The sequence below is a fragment of the Pneumocystis murina genome, assembly GCF_000349005.2.
Source record: "Pneumocystis murina B123 chromosome Unknown supercont1.13, whole genome shotgun sequence".
Classification (NCBI taxonomy): Eukaryota; Fungi; Ascomycota; class Pneumocystomycetes; order Pneumocystales; family Pneumocystaceae; genus Pneumocystis; species Pneumocystis murina.
Window position 1 is genome coordinate 360,643 of NW_017802371.1, and position 15,877 is coordinate 376,519.

At 27.6% G+C, this 15,877-nt stretch overlaps 4 protein-coding genes and 1 non-coding gene across 5 annotated transcripts; 3 read left to right on the forward strand and 2 right to left on the reverse strand.

Annotated features, from left to right (window-relative positions):
- Positions 1-629: 629 nt before the first annotated feature.
- On the forward strand, positions 630-3,637 carry PNEG_02412 (hypothetical protein; the record flags this gene model as incomplete). Its single annotated transcript, XM_007876227.1, has 16 exons — positions 630-990; positions 1,034-1,093; positions 1,139-1,343; positions 1,390-1,608; positions 1,658-1,770; positions 1,815-1,932; positions 1,979-2,042; positions 2,089-2,162; positions 2,207-2,260; positions 2,304-2,632; positions 2,677-2,772; positions 2,817-2,923; positions 2,969-3,010; positions 3,053-3,384; positions 3,428-3,516; positions 3,557-3,637. Exons 1-16 carry the CDS (start codon positions 715-717, stop codon positions 3,635-3,637), a joined length of 2,259 nt encoding a protein of 752 aa, XP_007874418.1. The 5' UTR covers positions 630-714.
- A 1,113-nt stretch (positions 3,638-4,750) lies between these two features.
- On the reverse strand, positions 4,751-4,824 carry PNEG_05043. Its single transcript has one exon. It is a non-coding gene; the product is annotated as a tRNA-Phe (tRNA).
- Positions 4,825-4,907: 83 nt separating this feature from the next.
- On the reverse strand, positions 4,908-5,300 carry PNEG_02414 (hypothetical protein). Its single transcript, XM_007876228.1, has one exon. The coding sequence runs from the start codon at positions 5,242-5,244 to the stop codon at positions 4,924-4,926; it is 321 nt and encodes a 106-aa protein (XP_007874419.1). The 5' UTR covers positions 5,245-5,300; the 3' UTR covers positions 4,908-4,923.
- A 2,916-nt stretch (positions 5,301-8,216) lies between these two features.
- PNEG_02415 (hypothetical protein) lies at positions 8,217-11,587 on the forward strand (the record flags this gene model as incomplete). The annotated part of the gene is made up of 2 exons (XM_007876229.1): positions 8,217-8,259; positions 8,307-11,587. 2 exons carry the CDS (start codon positions 8,217-8,219, stop codon positions 11,585-11,587), a joined length of 3,324 nt encoding a protein of 1,107 aa, XP_007874420.1.
- Positions 11,588-11,743: 156 nt separating this feature from the next.
- PNEG_02416 (hypothetical protein) lies at positions 11,744-15,390 on the forward strand (the record flags this gene model as incomplete). The annotated part of the gene is made up of 1 exon (XM_007876230.2): positions 11,744-15,390. The coding sequence occupies exon 1, from the start codon at positions 11,854-11,856 to the stop codon at positions 15,388-15,390; it is 3,537 nt and encodes a 1,178-aa protein (XP_007874421.2). The 5' UTR covers positions 11,744-11,853.
- Positions 15,391-15,877: the final 487 nt, after the last annotated feature.

Here is a 15,877-nt window from a genome sequence, read left to right on the forward strand (position 1 = left end):
AAAAAAATCACATAACAAAAAGAATTTAATAGTCTAAGTTCCAACTTTTATATGGTATCTTTTTTCAAAAGTACAATTCAAAATTCATCGCTTGTCTTTCCTTATATATAGGAATTCCTCATTAAAATATAGAACTTACTATATAATAATTAGTTGTTTTTATTAAGTTATACTAAAAAATAGTTATTTTTTCATTATCTAAAATAATACCCTAAAAAACTACATAATTTCCTTATTTTTTTTAAGTATCTAAAATTTTAAAATAATTAAATATTTCATTTCTAAATTTTGCCTTAAAAATTTATTTGAAAAATATTTTAACTGTTTTCATAATGTCAACACTAAAGGGAATAGCCTTAAGATCTCTTAAAAATTATTAAATATTAAATAATTAATTTTTTATCTTTTAAAAGTTTAAAACATTTATATTTTGATTTCATCAAAATCATATTTAAAATAACTATTTTAATCTTTTTGTATTAAAAATACTTAGTTATTTAAGCTTTTAGGAAATTAATAATATATTTACACATATATTTAATTATCTGTATTAACTTTACTATATATTAATTTTTATTTTCCTAGTTTGTAAAGAGCGATTATACTTTTTTTTAACATTGTTAGATATATTTTAAGCATTTTTACTTTAAATAAATATTAAAAATAAAGAGAAAATAATCCGGTTTCTTTGGACATCCTATTTATATCAAGTTTATGTTATACTATTTTATATTTTTTTCATTCATTGCGTTATTTTTACAAGCAGAATCATATAGAACTCAAGATAATGAAACCGATCATCTTTTATATTTAAGAAATCAAGAAAATATAAAGGTTCTTTCTACAGAGTTTAAAAAACCAGATAATGATCATTCTTTGTATCGGCTTATTGAGATATCTAATAAGCTTCAAGTTTTATTAATTAACGATCCACAAAGTAAACTATCTGCAGCTTCAATAAGCATAAGTATCGGACATTATAGTGATCCTGTAATTCTATGACGAAGAAATACATTTGCTTATCTATTTTTAGGATGATATCCCTGGTCTTGCTCATCTTTGTGAACATATGTTATTTATGGGAACAAAAAAAGTAAATAGGAACATATAATCTGATATTTATATTTAAAATCTTTAGTATCCTGAAGAAGATGGTTTTTCTTCTTATCTAAAAAATCATTCTGGCCAATTTAATGCACGTACTTCGTCAGAAGAAACAAATTTTTTCTTTCATATTATACCTGATTATTTTGAACAAGCATTGGATAGATTTTCACAATTTTTTATCGCGCCATTGTTTCCAAGAACAGCTGTTGAGCGAGAAATACATGCAATTAATGCTGGTCTTTTACTTTTTTAATTAAACTCTTTTAAACTTACATGTTCCAGAATTTAAAAAAAATCAGAAAAATGAAGAATGGAATATATTACAGCTTGAAAAGTCGCTTTCAAATGAAAAATCTCCTTATCATAAATTTGGCACAGGAAACTATCAAACATTAATGGATAATCCAAAAAAAAACGGCAAAGACATTTTAGAGGAAGTTAAAAATTTTTATTCAAAATATTATTCTGCAAATTTAATGAGACTCGTTGTAATTTCAAAAGGTTCTCAGTTTGTTTTTATTTTAAAATACAACTTCTTACTATATAATAGAATCTCTCGACGAGCTCCAGAGATTAATTATTAAATATTTCTCTCAAATTCCTAATAGAAGAATTCAGAAACCTCAATTTATGGAAAAGCCATTTACGAATAAACATCTTGGCGTAAAATTTTTTTATTTCATGATTATAAAATTTATATTTATTAGACGCAATGTTGGTATAAATCAGCAAAGAACTCTATAAAAATGACGCTTACGTTCCCTGTTGAATCTCTGGCAATTTCATATAAGAAAAGTTCTTTTGCTTATCTTAGATATTTGCTAGGTTATATTCTACAGTTTTCAATATTTTATTCTAAACAGTAAGCTAGAACATCAAGCTTCTAATTCTCTTTACAGTTTTTTATCAAAAAAAGAGTGGATACTTTCTATTAGGTAAATATTTATTAAAATTTTGGATTATATTTATATTTTTTGTTAGTACTGATATCGAATATATAGTTTCAAACGTAGATTTTTTTAGGATAATTTTAGTTCTTACTTCTAAAGGACTAGGCATCATTTTTTGCCTTTCTAAAGAAAACAGCTTATTTTTTTAGATGAATCTGAGGACTTAATAGTTGCAATATTTCAGTATTTGGATTTTCTTAGAAGTTGTTTTGTTTTAATTTGAATTATAATATTGAAAAATAGTAGGTATAGGACCTCAGGAATGGATTTTCAATGAATTGAAGCAGCTGGATGATATATTTTTTCGCTTTTCAGATTATATAACATCATTTCAACGTGCTTCAATTTTATCGAAAGTCATGCAAAAAACATATTTAAATTATTCAGATTTACTGAGATCCGATTTTTTTTCAGAGTACAATGCACAGTATATCATAGATCTATTAAATTTATTGCACCCAAATAATTATTTGCTTTCTATTTCTTCTAAAACCAAACCTGGTGATTGGAATGCGAAAGAATTTTGGTATGGATCAGAGTATAAACTTGAATCCTTACCAAAAACACTTGTACAGGTATTTCGGAAAATCGAAACTATCTTATTTTTGAATAATAATAGAAAACAAATAATTTGGTAACTAATGACTTATTTAAGTTACCTGATTTAAACAAATATATCCCAGAAAATTTTTTTATAAAACCGCCTTCTAAGAATGTAAATTCTATAATTTATTAACTAAATAATATAATTCTTTTTAGAGAGTAGACAAACCTCGTCTTACATATAGTAGTCATGTTCTTCGTTACTGGTATAAAGATGACACATATTCTAATCCTAAAACATATTTGTCTTTATTTTTTAAAATGTATTAATGAAAACAATGCTTTGAATATTACTTACAATATTTTAGACCAGGATATTCTGATACACCTCTACAAGAAGCACGATTAAAGTATGTTTTCGAATTTTACATAAATCATAACATAAATTCTAGGGTTTATATAAATATGTTATTTAACAGTATTGTTGGAATAGTCTATTATGCGAATATTGCGGGATATCAGATTAGTATAGTGCCTCATAAATTAGGATTTCAGCTATTTATATATGGCTTTAACGATAAAATACTCAAATTACTTGAAGATGTTTTAGATGCCTTTTTAAATTTCCAACCCAGCTTTTCTAAATATAATTTTTTTAAGGAACATCTAAAATCAAATATTAATATTGATTCCATTGAGCCTCCTAAACAAATAAAGCCTGTTGCTATTTCTCTGTATACTGAAACTTATTGGCCTTATAGTGAAATATTAAATGCATTAGAATGTATTTCTCCTTAAATACAATTGTTTACTAACTTTAAATATAGCACTTACCTTTGTTGATATTGAAATGTTTCATAAAATGCGTTTTTTTCGAGTTTTTGTAGTCGCACTAGCAATTGGAGCACTTCCAAGTGTAAGAAACATATACAACTAAAATAATTAATTGTTTTTAGAATACACCACTTTTTATCGACAATTATATAAAAAATATTAATAATAGCACACTCTATCCATATCAACTTTTTGATTCGTGAACATTTATACTTGAAAAAGGTTAATAAATTATGTTTTATTATATATATTCATGGTTTATTTTTAGAAAGTAACCAGATTTATAAATTGGATATGAAAAATATTGATGAGTTGAATTCTATTCTATTTATATAAACCAATGAATCATTGCCTTTTTAGATAAATTAGAGGCAATTATTTGAAACTATTATTAAGAAGTCTAAGAAATGTGTTAATTTGGTTATTCTATATATTCTCTCAAGTTCAAAACATATTTATGGATGAAAATACATATTAGGATCATATACATTCAGAAATGATGATTAATGTAATAATTGTAATTTGAATAATATAGCTCTTAATGTTTTGAAAATTTAACAAAAGATGTTTTAAAAGGATTTTTCTATGAATATATATATCCTGGTTTGCCTAATCAAAAAAAATTATCTATTCATATGGAATCTAAAACATTAGGAAAGGTTTCATCCACCGATATATCAGTACAAAGGTTATATTATTATTTCAAATGCAACAAATTAGAAATCACTTTGAACAATCGTATTATTCTAATAAAGTCTAATCCTAAACTATTTAACTCCGAAAAATCTATACAGAAGTTTCTTGTAGAAAAATATCCAAATACATCTCTTCTAGAGTAGCTACATGAGCTTTTGAATATTTTAAAAATTAGTTTAAGAAACTAAAACAAAAAACTTTGAAAAATTATAGCTTAATTTTCTAAATTCAGTAATATTTAAAGACTCCTTGAAATTATTATTTACACCTCTTTATTATTACGGAAAAAATGCATGAAACACAGATTTTCTTGAGGTCATTTAGAGTTATATATTGGAAATATAAATTTAAAAATATTGAAAATTATGTTATTTTAATGAGCTATATATAACATAACATTTATATGAGATAAAGCTAATCAAAATTAAAACTTAATACATTAATACAATAATTATGTAGCTTTCATATGTTATAAACGAAAATCATTTTTAAAATATTTCTAAAATTTTAATTCTATAATAATTACAAAAATAATTTTAAATGTTATTTAAAATCTATAAAAAGGTTCTTAACAACAGAAATTTTAAAATTTGCATTCAATTAAGGCATTTCTTAAAAGGTGGGTCGGCCGTGGATCGAACACGGGACCTTTGCATCTTCAGTGCAACGCTCATCCCAACTGAGCTACCAACCCATAACAAGACAAGTAAGCTAGAATTATCTTTTAAATGTAGATTTTATAAATGTATATATCTAAAATTAAAAAATAAAAGATATCTTAAAATAGTATTTCTTATTTTTTACGAAGCGTAAAATAAAAATCCTCCAATATTTTGTTTAAAAAATCATTTTTTATAATATTAGTGAATGGCATCATTGATATAAAACGAAGAGTATTATTCCATCTTTCTTTCACTAATTCCATCCAATTGGCTGATGATACCATTGGCATCCATAATGGATTTGAAAAATAATCATGGTTTTTAAGCCGAAATGATTGACGTGTTAAAGATTCTGACAATGAACATGTTGTTGAACGCATTTGTAAAAGCAATATATATGTTATAGAAGAAGATAATATAGTGCCGCTAAGAAAAAAAAATATTCTTGGCATAATTGAATAATATTTAAATGTACTTATCTAAGTAGATGATAAAATGATGTTATCTGATTTATATATTTTGAACTTTTAAAAGATTATTTTATATCCGATTTTTAGATTTATAACGTTAAAATAAAAATTAATTTTTAATTTAGATAGTTCTAAAAATATAGAAATATGCCTATTAAATTATTATTGAGAAAACTCATCCATAGGATACAATTTTCTAAACATTTATTTCTGTTTTTTTACGGTAATTTAATATCTTTGTAAATGAGGTTTATTAAGAAATAAATATTGTATTTTAATAATATATAAATCAATTGAAATGGTCTTCGAAGTTAACACAAAAATAGTAGATAGATTAATTATATATTTAGGAAAAGTTTTAATAATTTTTCTGTATAGAAACTTATCAAATTAGTTATTTATAAAGATTAAATATTATTTTATTAAATTAAAAATAAATATATTTTATAGAAATCAAAGAAAAATATAACGAAACTATATAGAATAGCTTCAGAAAGATTTCTGAAAAGACCAGATGGCTATATTCCTGTTTTAAAATTATCTCGAAGAAAAAAATGATCAATACCTATGAAGTTTTAGAATATATTGATGATCCAAAAGATATTCAATTTTTTATGGCAAAAAAGCCATAATTAATAATGAAAAATTGGGAATAAGGATGTCAAAAAAAAGCATAAAAAATATTAAAAAACAATGTACTTTAGAAAAGATAGCTTAATTGTTTTAAAAAATAGAAAAAATGAACATTATTATTTTTTTAATGGAAAAAAGCAGAAACATAACATGAATGTCATTTTTACTTTTATATATTATTAATACATGTTAAAGAAATATATTATATATATTATAAATCATTTTTATAATTTTATTCAGTCCTTATTGGTCTTTAGGAATATTTCAGTAAAGTATTTTAAAAAATATGATATTTTTAATATAAAAACTATTTAAAACAAAAGGAAGAGAATTAATATGATTTTTAAGTTGTATAATTTTTTAAGTAAAAAAGTCAGTATCATTTAAATTAAATGTTAATGATTATATACGTTAAATTATTATAAACTTACTTATACCAATTATCAGTCAATTTTAAAGAAACAAAACATTATATATATATATAATATGATATAGGCTTTTATAATACTATTATATTTCACATAAATGTTTATAATATGGACAAGACATTCTTATCAATAAGCATTTCAAGTTCTTTAGAATTAATATTTTATCTTGAAAAAATCCATTAATAATAATTATTGATATTTATACGTAATCTAAAAATGTTTGCTTTTTTTCTTATTTTTAATATCTATAGATTCTTCTGAAATTTCTAACGTAGTAATATCATTAGAATTTACAGAATACTCTTTTTTATCATAAAATCTTGAATTTTCTGATATACTTTTCATTTAATGATTTATGAATAAAATGATCAGGATTTTCATTATTTTTTAACCTACAATTCATTTTTTTTTGGGCATTTCTACACTTAAATCAAGAAATCCCACTCAACTTAAACCCTATAACCATATTATAGACTTAATATAATAATCAAAGAAATATCAATGTAGTTATCCCTTGAGATTAAAAATCCGGTAGACAGATTTACAGATTTCTCTGTTTTAATGTCAAAATTAAAAATAAGATTATCAACTATTATAACTATAAGAGAAGCAATAAATGAAAAAGTGAAATAACATGTTTAGGAAAAGAAAATTGTAAAAGTTATGAAACCATGATGAATTTTTCAGAATTATATATATATGTCGAGGAAGAACTATAGATAGGAAGATATTTAGTCTTTAAAAAGTATTATAGATTTAACGATATTCGGATATTCAATAGTGCTTATTCTTTTATCATTTTTTGGTTTTATTAATTATGGTTATAAATTCCAATGAACATAAATTCAAAAAGTAAACTTTATTTAAATGTTCAATAGCAAAATTTAATCTTTGATAAAACAATAAAACAGCCAAGTCAATAAATTTCAAAGTGAAACTACATATTAAGAAAAAATCTGAAAGGATAGGATTATTATGTTTTTATCTAATAATTTCTAAAGGTATGCTTTTTAGCATATGCAAAATACGAGAATAGTATCCCCAGATAAAAAAGAAATTAGTGTATAGAGGCTGAAGTCTCGAGAAGATTTATATAGATAATTTTATAATTTAAATCAAAGTAGAGACAAAAGCTATAAAAAAACTAATAAAGCAATCTATAAAAAAATTAAAAAATTTGAAAAGAAAAATAATTTCAAAAACTATATCTATGCTTTAAAAATATATTACAACTATTAAAAAAGTAAATGTTCATGATATTTTTTATTACAAAAAAACATTTTTAATTATGATGAATGTATAAAATTTAAAATCATGATATACTAATTTTTTTAAAAAGAAATTTATTTAATCTACTGAGATATTTTAGAAGAATATATGTAAAATAATAATTATAGATATAGAGACTTAATATGATTCACTTGAAATCAATATTAAAAACAATGTAGCGATTAAAAAAAAAGGTTTAAGAATTAATTATTTAAATGAAGGAATGCTAAAAATAAAGAAAATATTGAGCTTAAGGATGATAATATAATATTAAAAAGGGTTAAAAGCATGGATGAATTGTAAAAAAATTTCAAAAGTAAATAGATAAAACAATATATATATATACTATTTTATAAAAAATTATTGAATGAAATGAGAAAAAATATAGAAAAAAAACAAGAAAAATAAAGATTTAAAATTTATAATCAAGAATTGTAATGATTTCTATTTTTAACAGTTTCTGCCATATTTTTTTAGGGTTTATAAAAATCGTGAAATTTTGTCGCATCTTTTTAGATACCATTTAGTAAAATAACCATTAAATTTCATAAATTTTAAAGGCATATTGTAGATATTTTTATTATATGTTTAGGACCCAAAAACTATAGAAAATACTTTTTTTCAATGATTAATAAAATTATACTGATAGCAATATTAAATTTAATTGGTAATTATATTTTAGATTATTTTCATTTTTAATTAAATTATTTTTAGCTCTTACATATGGAAATCAAAACGTAGATTTAAGTATTAGGAGTTCTCAGACAAATGCAGTAGATCCTTCGTTTGAAAATTTTATTGTTGATAAAGAAAATATTTATGCTTTTATTTTAAAAAAAGATTATGATGATGAAAACAAATGCAAAGCAAAATTTGAGGAATATTGTGAGGAATTGAAGAATATAGATCCAGAATTGAATAAAGTGGATAGTACTGTTAAGGAAATTTGTAATGATAACAATAAAGAAAAAAAATGCAAAGTGATAAAAAGAATAATTCAAGAAAAATCAAAAAAAATGGCCAAAAATATTAAGGATTTTTCTTATTATGGGGGTTCGAATGATGTGTGTACAAAATATATAGAAGAATGCTCTTTTTTTCAAGACATTGACTTGGGTGAAATTAAAAAAAGCTGCATTTTATTGAGAAATGAATGTAGCAAAAAAAAAAATACCATTATTTCACAGGAAATCATTTTAAGAACTTTAAAAATGTCTTCTATTAGTTTAAGTGAATGCAAAAGCAATATTTATAATTTTTGCTCACTATTAGCTTGGGAATCTGATACATTAATGAAATTATGTATTGACAAGAGTAATTTATGTTTAGAATTAAGATTTACTACTCGTCATCTCTGTCTTTCTATAAGTCGTGATTTTGATAATAATAAAGAATGTCATGAACAACTTGAGAACTGTTATTTTTATACGCCATTTTGTCAAAATGTTAAGGAAAAATGTGATAAATGGGAGAAGGAATGTTTGAAAAAAAATATTACATATAAGTCTCTAGATTTGGATTTAAATCCGCTTAAACCACCAAAAACCGTCCTTCAGAAGATTAAACTAGAAGATATTTATAAAAAAGAGGCAGATAAAGGAAGTATTATTGGAAAGCCAGAAAAAATTGGCTTTAGAGATTTTATATTGTTTTTGAGCCGTTTAGAAAAAATGTATAATATAGAAGAAGCATGTGAAAATGCTGTAAAAAAGTATTGCAAAAATACTGAATATCTAAGTTATGAGATAAACAGTTTTTGCCAAGATCAAAATAAAGAAAAAAAATGCGCCGAATTAACAAACGTGAAAGCGAGATGTATAAATTTTAAACTGAAATCTTATCTAAAAGGATTGTCAACAGAAATTAGTACTAAAGAGTCACGTGCTTTAGACTGGGATAAGCTTCCAAAATCTCTTACTAGGAAAGAATGTATATACTTTTCAACGGAATGCTCGCGTTTATTAGGGATTTGTGAAAATGGAATCAGTCAAGTATGTGATCATATAAATGAAGTATGTTATAGAAAGGCAGAAAATGCGGCATTGAATAAAATATTTATGCCTGCATTACGCGGAATTCTTGATAATTTTGAATCCAATGCAACTATGTTAAGTTGTCAAGAAAAGGTATTAGATATCTGTGCAACATTTAAAAATTCCAATAAAAGATATTTTGCAAAATGTCTTCGACCAAAAGAGCAATGCCTTGAACTTAAAAACTATATTTCCTCTCAGTCGGAAGAATTAGAAAAAGTTTTGGATAATGTACGGGATTTACCAAAAGAAAGTAATTGTATTGAACTACAAGAGGAATGCCGTGATCTTAGAGGCTATTCAAATTCCATTGATAATAAATGTGTTATATTGAATAGACGCTGTAGATATTTAGAAATTACAAAAGAATTGAAAAAAAGATTATTAAAAAGAGGAGATGATGTATTAAAAACTCAAGGAAATTGTACGGCAGGATTAAAGAAAGAATGTAAGGAATTATCTAGAAGAGGAAAGGAAGAGTTTAGTGTTTCTTGTGCTTTACGAGAAGAAACATGTAGTTTTATGGTAAAACAAACAGAAAATGAGTGTATTTTTTTAAAAAATAACATGGAGAGTGAAAAAATTATAGATAAAATTGAAAATGGAAAAACAAATGAAACATTGGTTGAAGAAATCTGCATGTTATGGTATCCATATTGTCATCAATATATGGAAAATTGTCCAGATAGGTTGAAAAAAGGAGACAATGGGAGTGGAAAAGGAATCTGTTTACAACTGGAAGAGAAATGCAAGCCATTCTTTGAAAAGTTGAAATTGGAGGATGAGTTGATGCATAAATTGAAAGGTAGTTTAGGCGATGAAACTAAATGTAAAGAAACATTAGGAAAACATTGTACTGAATGGAAAAAAGAAGGGAATCAAACATTGAATAGTCTATGTGAAGATACTAAGAAAGAAGAACTTTGCAAAAAGTTTGTTGGAAAAATAAAAGAAAAATGTCAAACCTTAGAAAATGAACTGAATAAAGAGAAAGATGAATTAAAGAAGAAGAAGGATGAATACGAAAAGGTGAAACAGGAGGCAGAAGAATTTGCGAAGAAAGCTAAGTTACTATTATTAAGACTCGGGAAAGATGTACAAGGTGCTGAATCAAAGGTGCAAGATAACAGTTCTCCTAAATCAGTGCCACCATCGGCACTACCACCAGCACAACCACAGCCACCAACAGGGTCATCAAGACTACCATCAGGAGGAATACCAGCAGGACTACCAACACCAGGAGGATCAACACCAAGTGGAACGACAAACACGAATAATGTTATACTTGTTCGGAGAACATTTGTAAGTGGAGAAGTATCAGAAACAGAAAAGAAGGCATTTGTTGCAACGGCGAGAGCATTGGAATTGTATTTAGAATTGAAAGAGAAATGTAAAAGTTTGAAAGGAGACTGCGAGTTTAGAAAGGATTGTCCAGGGTGTGATGCGGTCTGTACAGAAATAGACAAGTTATGTGAAGAAATAAAACCATTAAAAGTTACACCGCATCATACAATGACATTAATGACGACGGAGATAACGACTACAACAATGATTACAACGACTACAACAATGATTACAACGACAACAACAACGACTACAACAACGACTACAACAGCGACAAAGTCAATACATGGAGAGAAAGTAACAGAACAATGTGCATTTTCTCAAACAGATATATGGATGACGAATACATCATTGCATACGAGTACGATGACAAGTACATCTACAGTGACATCTACGGTGACATCTACGGTGACATCTACGGTGACATCTACGGTGACATTGACGTCGATGCGAAAATGCAAACCTATGAGATGTACCAGTGATTCAAGTAAAGAAACAGAAACACAAAAAGAGGAAGAGAAAGAGGAAGAAGTGAAACCGAATGAAGGAATGAAAATGAGAGTTCCAGAGATAGTAAAAATAATATTATTGGGAGTGATGGTTATAGGAATGTTATAAAATGGATAAAAAAAGCCATAATAATGAAGGTCTACATATATCCATTGTTTATAATATAGAAGATGTAGAAGAATGATGTATAAATTTTTAATAAAGAATGAAGAATTGTGAATTGAAATTTTGATTTACCCCGCAATTTTACCCCGCAATTTTACCCCGCAATTTTACCCCGCAATTTTGCCCCGCAATTTTGCCCCGCAGTTTTGCCCCGCAATTTTGCTTTATAGAGTAAAGTCCAAGCTTATCATAAAAGATTAAGCAAATGTATGCTTATCCTAAAAGAATTAGCAAACCTATACTTATCGTCTAAAATCATTTCAGGATCTATTTTTCACTCACCTACTTATATGCCACTCAGGGACAAGCGATGGGTAGAGGAAGTCGCCCAGAAAGAGGCGGCGATGGCACAGCCGGTTAAGAGGCAAGCAGCAGGACAAGCAGCAGGAAATGATGAGATTAAGGAGGAACAGGTTTTGGGTTTAATTGTGAAGAAGGAATATGAAGATAATGCTAAATGCAAGAAAAAGCTCGAAGAATATTGTGCTGAATTGAAGAAAATAGATGGAAAATTAGAGAACGTGGATGCCAAAGTTAAAGGACTTTGTGAAGATGGAAAACAAGGAGAAAAATGCAAAAACCTGAAAGATAAAGTTAAAAAAGAATTGGATGATTTCAAAACAGAACTTGAAAAAACATTGAATGACATAACAGATGAAAATTGTAGAAAATGTGAAGAAAAATGTGTATTATTAGAAGAAGCAGATCCAAGTAATCTTGAAGAGAAATGCGTTAAGTTGAGAGATAGATGTTATGGACAGAGACGTCAAGAAGTGACAAAAGAAATTCTTTTAAGAGCTCTTAAAGAGAAGGTTAATGATACAAATGAATGTAAAAAAAGAATGAAAGAAATTTGTCAAGGATTAAGTGAATATAGTGATGAATTAGTGCTTATATGTTTTAATTCAGATAAAACATGTAAATACCTTAAAAATACACATGTAGATAGTTGTAAACCTTTAGAGACGGAACTTGAAGATAAAGAATTAGTGGAAAAATGTCAAGAATATCTTGAAAAGTGTTATTTTTATGGATCAAGTTGTAAGAATACAAAATGTGATAAAGTCAAGAATAAATGTAAGGGAAAAGGGATTGAATATGAAGGACCAAAATTAGATTTTAGTCCGGTTAAAGAAAAACCAAGATTTCCGGAAAAGATTGAAGTAGAAAATCTTTATAAAAGACTGGGAGCTAAAGGAATTATTGTTGGAAAACCAAAATATAAGACGTTGCAAGATTTAACATTATTGTTGATCAAAGGAAGGAATGGAAAAGATGAGGGAGAAAAATGCAAAGAAGCGTTAAAAGATTGTGAATCTTTTAAACACCTAGATTATGAATTAGAACAATTATGTGAAGATAAAGATAAAGACAATAAATGCAAAGAATTAGTAGAAGTAGAAGATAGATGTACGAATTTAAAATTAGAACTTTATCTGAAAGGATTGTCTACGGAATTTGAAGAAAGTAATGAATCAAAATATGTTTCATGGGAATATGTACCAAAATCGGTGACTAAGGAAGATTGTAGAAAGTTTGAATCGGAATGTTTCCATTTAGAAGGTGTATGTACGAATGAGATTGGAAAAGCATGTGAAAATGTAAGAGTAGCATGCTATAAAAAGGGACAAGATAGGATGTTGAATAGATACTTTCAAGAAGGATTGAAAGGGCTTATTGGTGATTTAGAATTGGCTACTGAGAATCTTGAAAAATGTCAAAAATCGGTAGTAGGTAATTATACAAAACTTAAGAAGGATAGAAGATACTTTGCAAAGTGTCATCGACCGACTAAACTATGTTATGAACTTTTAGATGATGTAATTCTTCAATCGGAAGAATTAGAAGTAGTTTTAAATTTGAGAAGAGATTTTCCAAGCAAGGAAGATTGTGTAGAATTGAAGAAGAAGTGCGAAGATCTTGAAAGTGATTCATATTTGAATCATGAGAAATGTGATACACTGAATAGACGATGTGAATATTTAAAAGTTACAGAAGAATTGAAAAAAAGATTATTAAAAAGAGGAGATGATGCATTAAGAACTCAAGGAAATTGTACGGCAGTATTAAAGAAAGAATGTGAGGAATTATCTAGAAGAGGAAAAGAAGATTTTAGTGTTTCATGTGCTTTACGAGAAGAAACATGTAGTTTTATGGTAGAACAAACAGAAAATGAGTGTCTTTTTTTAAAAAATAACATGGACATTGGAAAAATTATAGAAAAAATTGAAAATGGAAAAAGAAATGAAACATTGGTTGAAGAACTCTGCACGTTGTTTGATCCATATTGTCATCAATATATAGAAAATTGTCCAGATAGGTTGAAAAAAACAAACAATGCGGGTAGAAAAGGAGTCTGTTTAGAACTAGAAGAGAAATGCAAGCCATTCTTTGAAAAGTTAAAATTGGAGAATGAGTTGACGCATAAATTGAAAGGTAGTTTAAGCGATGAAACTAAATGTAAAGAAACATTAGGAAAACATTGTACTGAATGGAAAAAAGAAGGGAATCAAACATTGAATAGTCTATGTGAAGATGCTAAGAAAGAAGAACTTTGCAAAAAGTTGGTTAAAAAAGTAAAAGAAAAATGTCCAACCCTAAAAAATAAACTGGATAATGAGAAAGATGAATTAGAGAAGAAGAAAGATGAATACGAAAAGGCGAAACAGGAATCAGAAAAATTTGCGAAGGAAGCTAAGTTAGTATTATCAAGACCTGAACAAGATGGACAAGGTGGAGGATCAAAGGCTCAAGATGGCAGTGTTCCTAAACCAGTGGGACCACCGGTACAGCCACCAGCACCAGCACAACCAACACCAGGAGGCGTACCAGCACCAACACTAGCACCGCCAGCACAACCAACATCAGGAGGGGCACCACTACCAGTACCACCAGCAGCACCAGCAGCACCAGGAGCACCATCAACACCAGGAACACCAGCAGCACCAGCAGGGCCAGCAGCACCAGGAACACCATCAACACCATCAACACCACCAGCAGGGCCAGCAGGGCCATCAGGAGGAACACCAGGAGCACCAGCAGGGCCACCAGCACCAGGAGGATCAACACCAAGTGGAACGACAAACACGAGTAATGTTATACTTGTTCGGAGAACATTTGTAAGTGGAGAAGTATCACAACCAGAAAAGAAGGCATTTGTTGCAACGGCGAGAGCATTGGAATTGTATTTAGAATTGAAAGAGAAATGTAAAGGTTTGAAAGGAGACTGCGAGTTTAGAAAGGATTGCCCGAAGTGTGAAACGGTCTGTAAAGAAATAGACGAGTTGTGTGAAGGAATAGAAGGATTAAAAGTTACACCGCATCATACGGTGACATCAACGGCGACACAGACAACGACGACGACAGCAACGACAACGACGACGACGACAACAACAACAACGACGACGACGACAACGACAACGACGGCAACGACGACAGAATCGGTAGATGGAGGGAAGGTAACGGAAGAATGTACATTAGTTCAAACGACAGATACATGGGTGACGAGTACATCGTTGCATACGAGTACGTTGACAAGTACATCTACAGTGACATCAACGGTGACATTGACGTCAATGCGAAAATGCAAACCTACGAGATGTACGAGTGATTCAAGTAAAGAAACAGAAACACAAAAAGAGGAAGAGAAAGAGGAAGAAGTGAAACCGAATGAAGGAATGAAAATAAGAGTTCCGGAAATGATAAAAATCATGTTGTTGGGAGTGATTGTTATGGGAATGTTGTAAAAAGAATGAAAAAAGAGATTAGAATGAAAAAGTGCATATATCCATTGTTTATATATAATATAGAAGAAGATGTAGAAGAATGAGGTGTAGATTTTTAATCTAGAATAATGAAATAAAAATTGAGAATTGCCGTTTAATTATAGGAAAAATGGAGAAAAAAGCCCGAGAGTTAGTGGAGAATTGTTAAAGATGATAAGAAAGTTTAAAGAAGTTTTTATTAGAGATGAGATTTTGGAAGAATTTATTGAAGATGATAGATTAGGAGGGGGTTTTTATTAAATTTAAGAGATTAGAAGGAAGTTTAGAGAGATATTTATTGGAAATGAGATATTAGATAGAGATTTAGGGTTTTTTTATTAATAAAAATGATAAATGAATGTTTTGGATGATTTTATTGAAGATAGTAGATTAAAGTTTTTATTAAATTTAAGAGATTAAGTGGAAGTTTGGAGAGGTATTTTATTAGAAATGAGATATTAGATGGAGA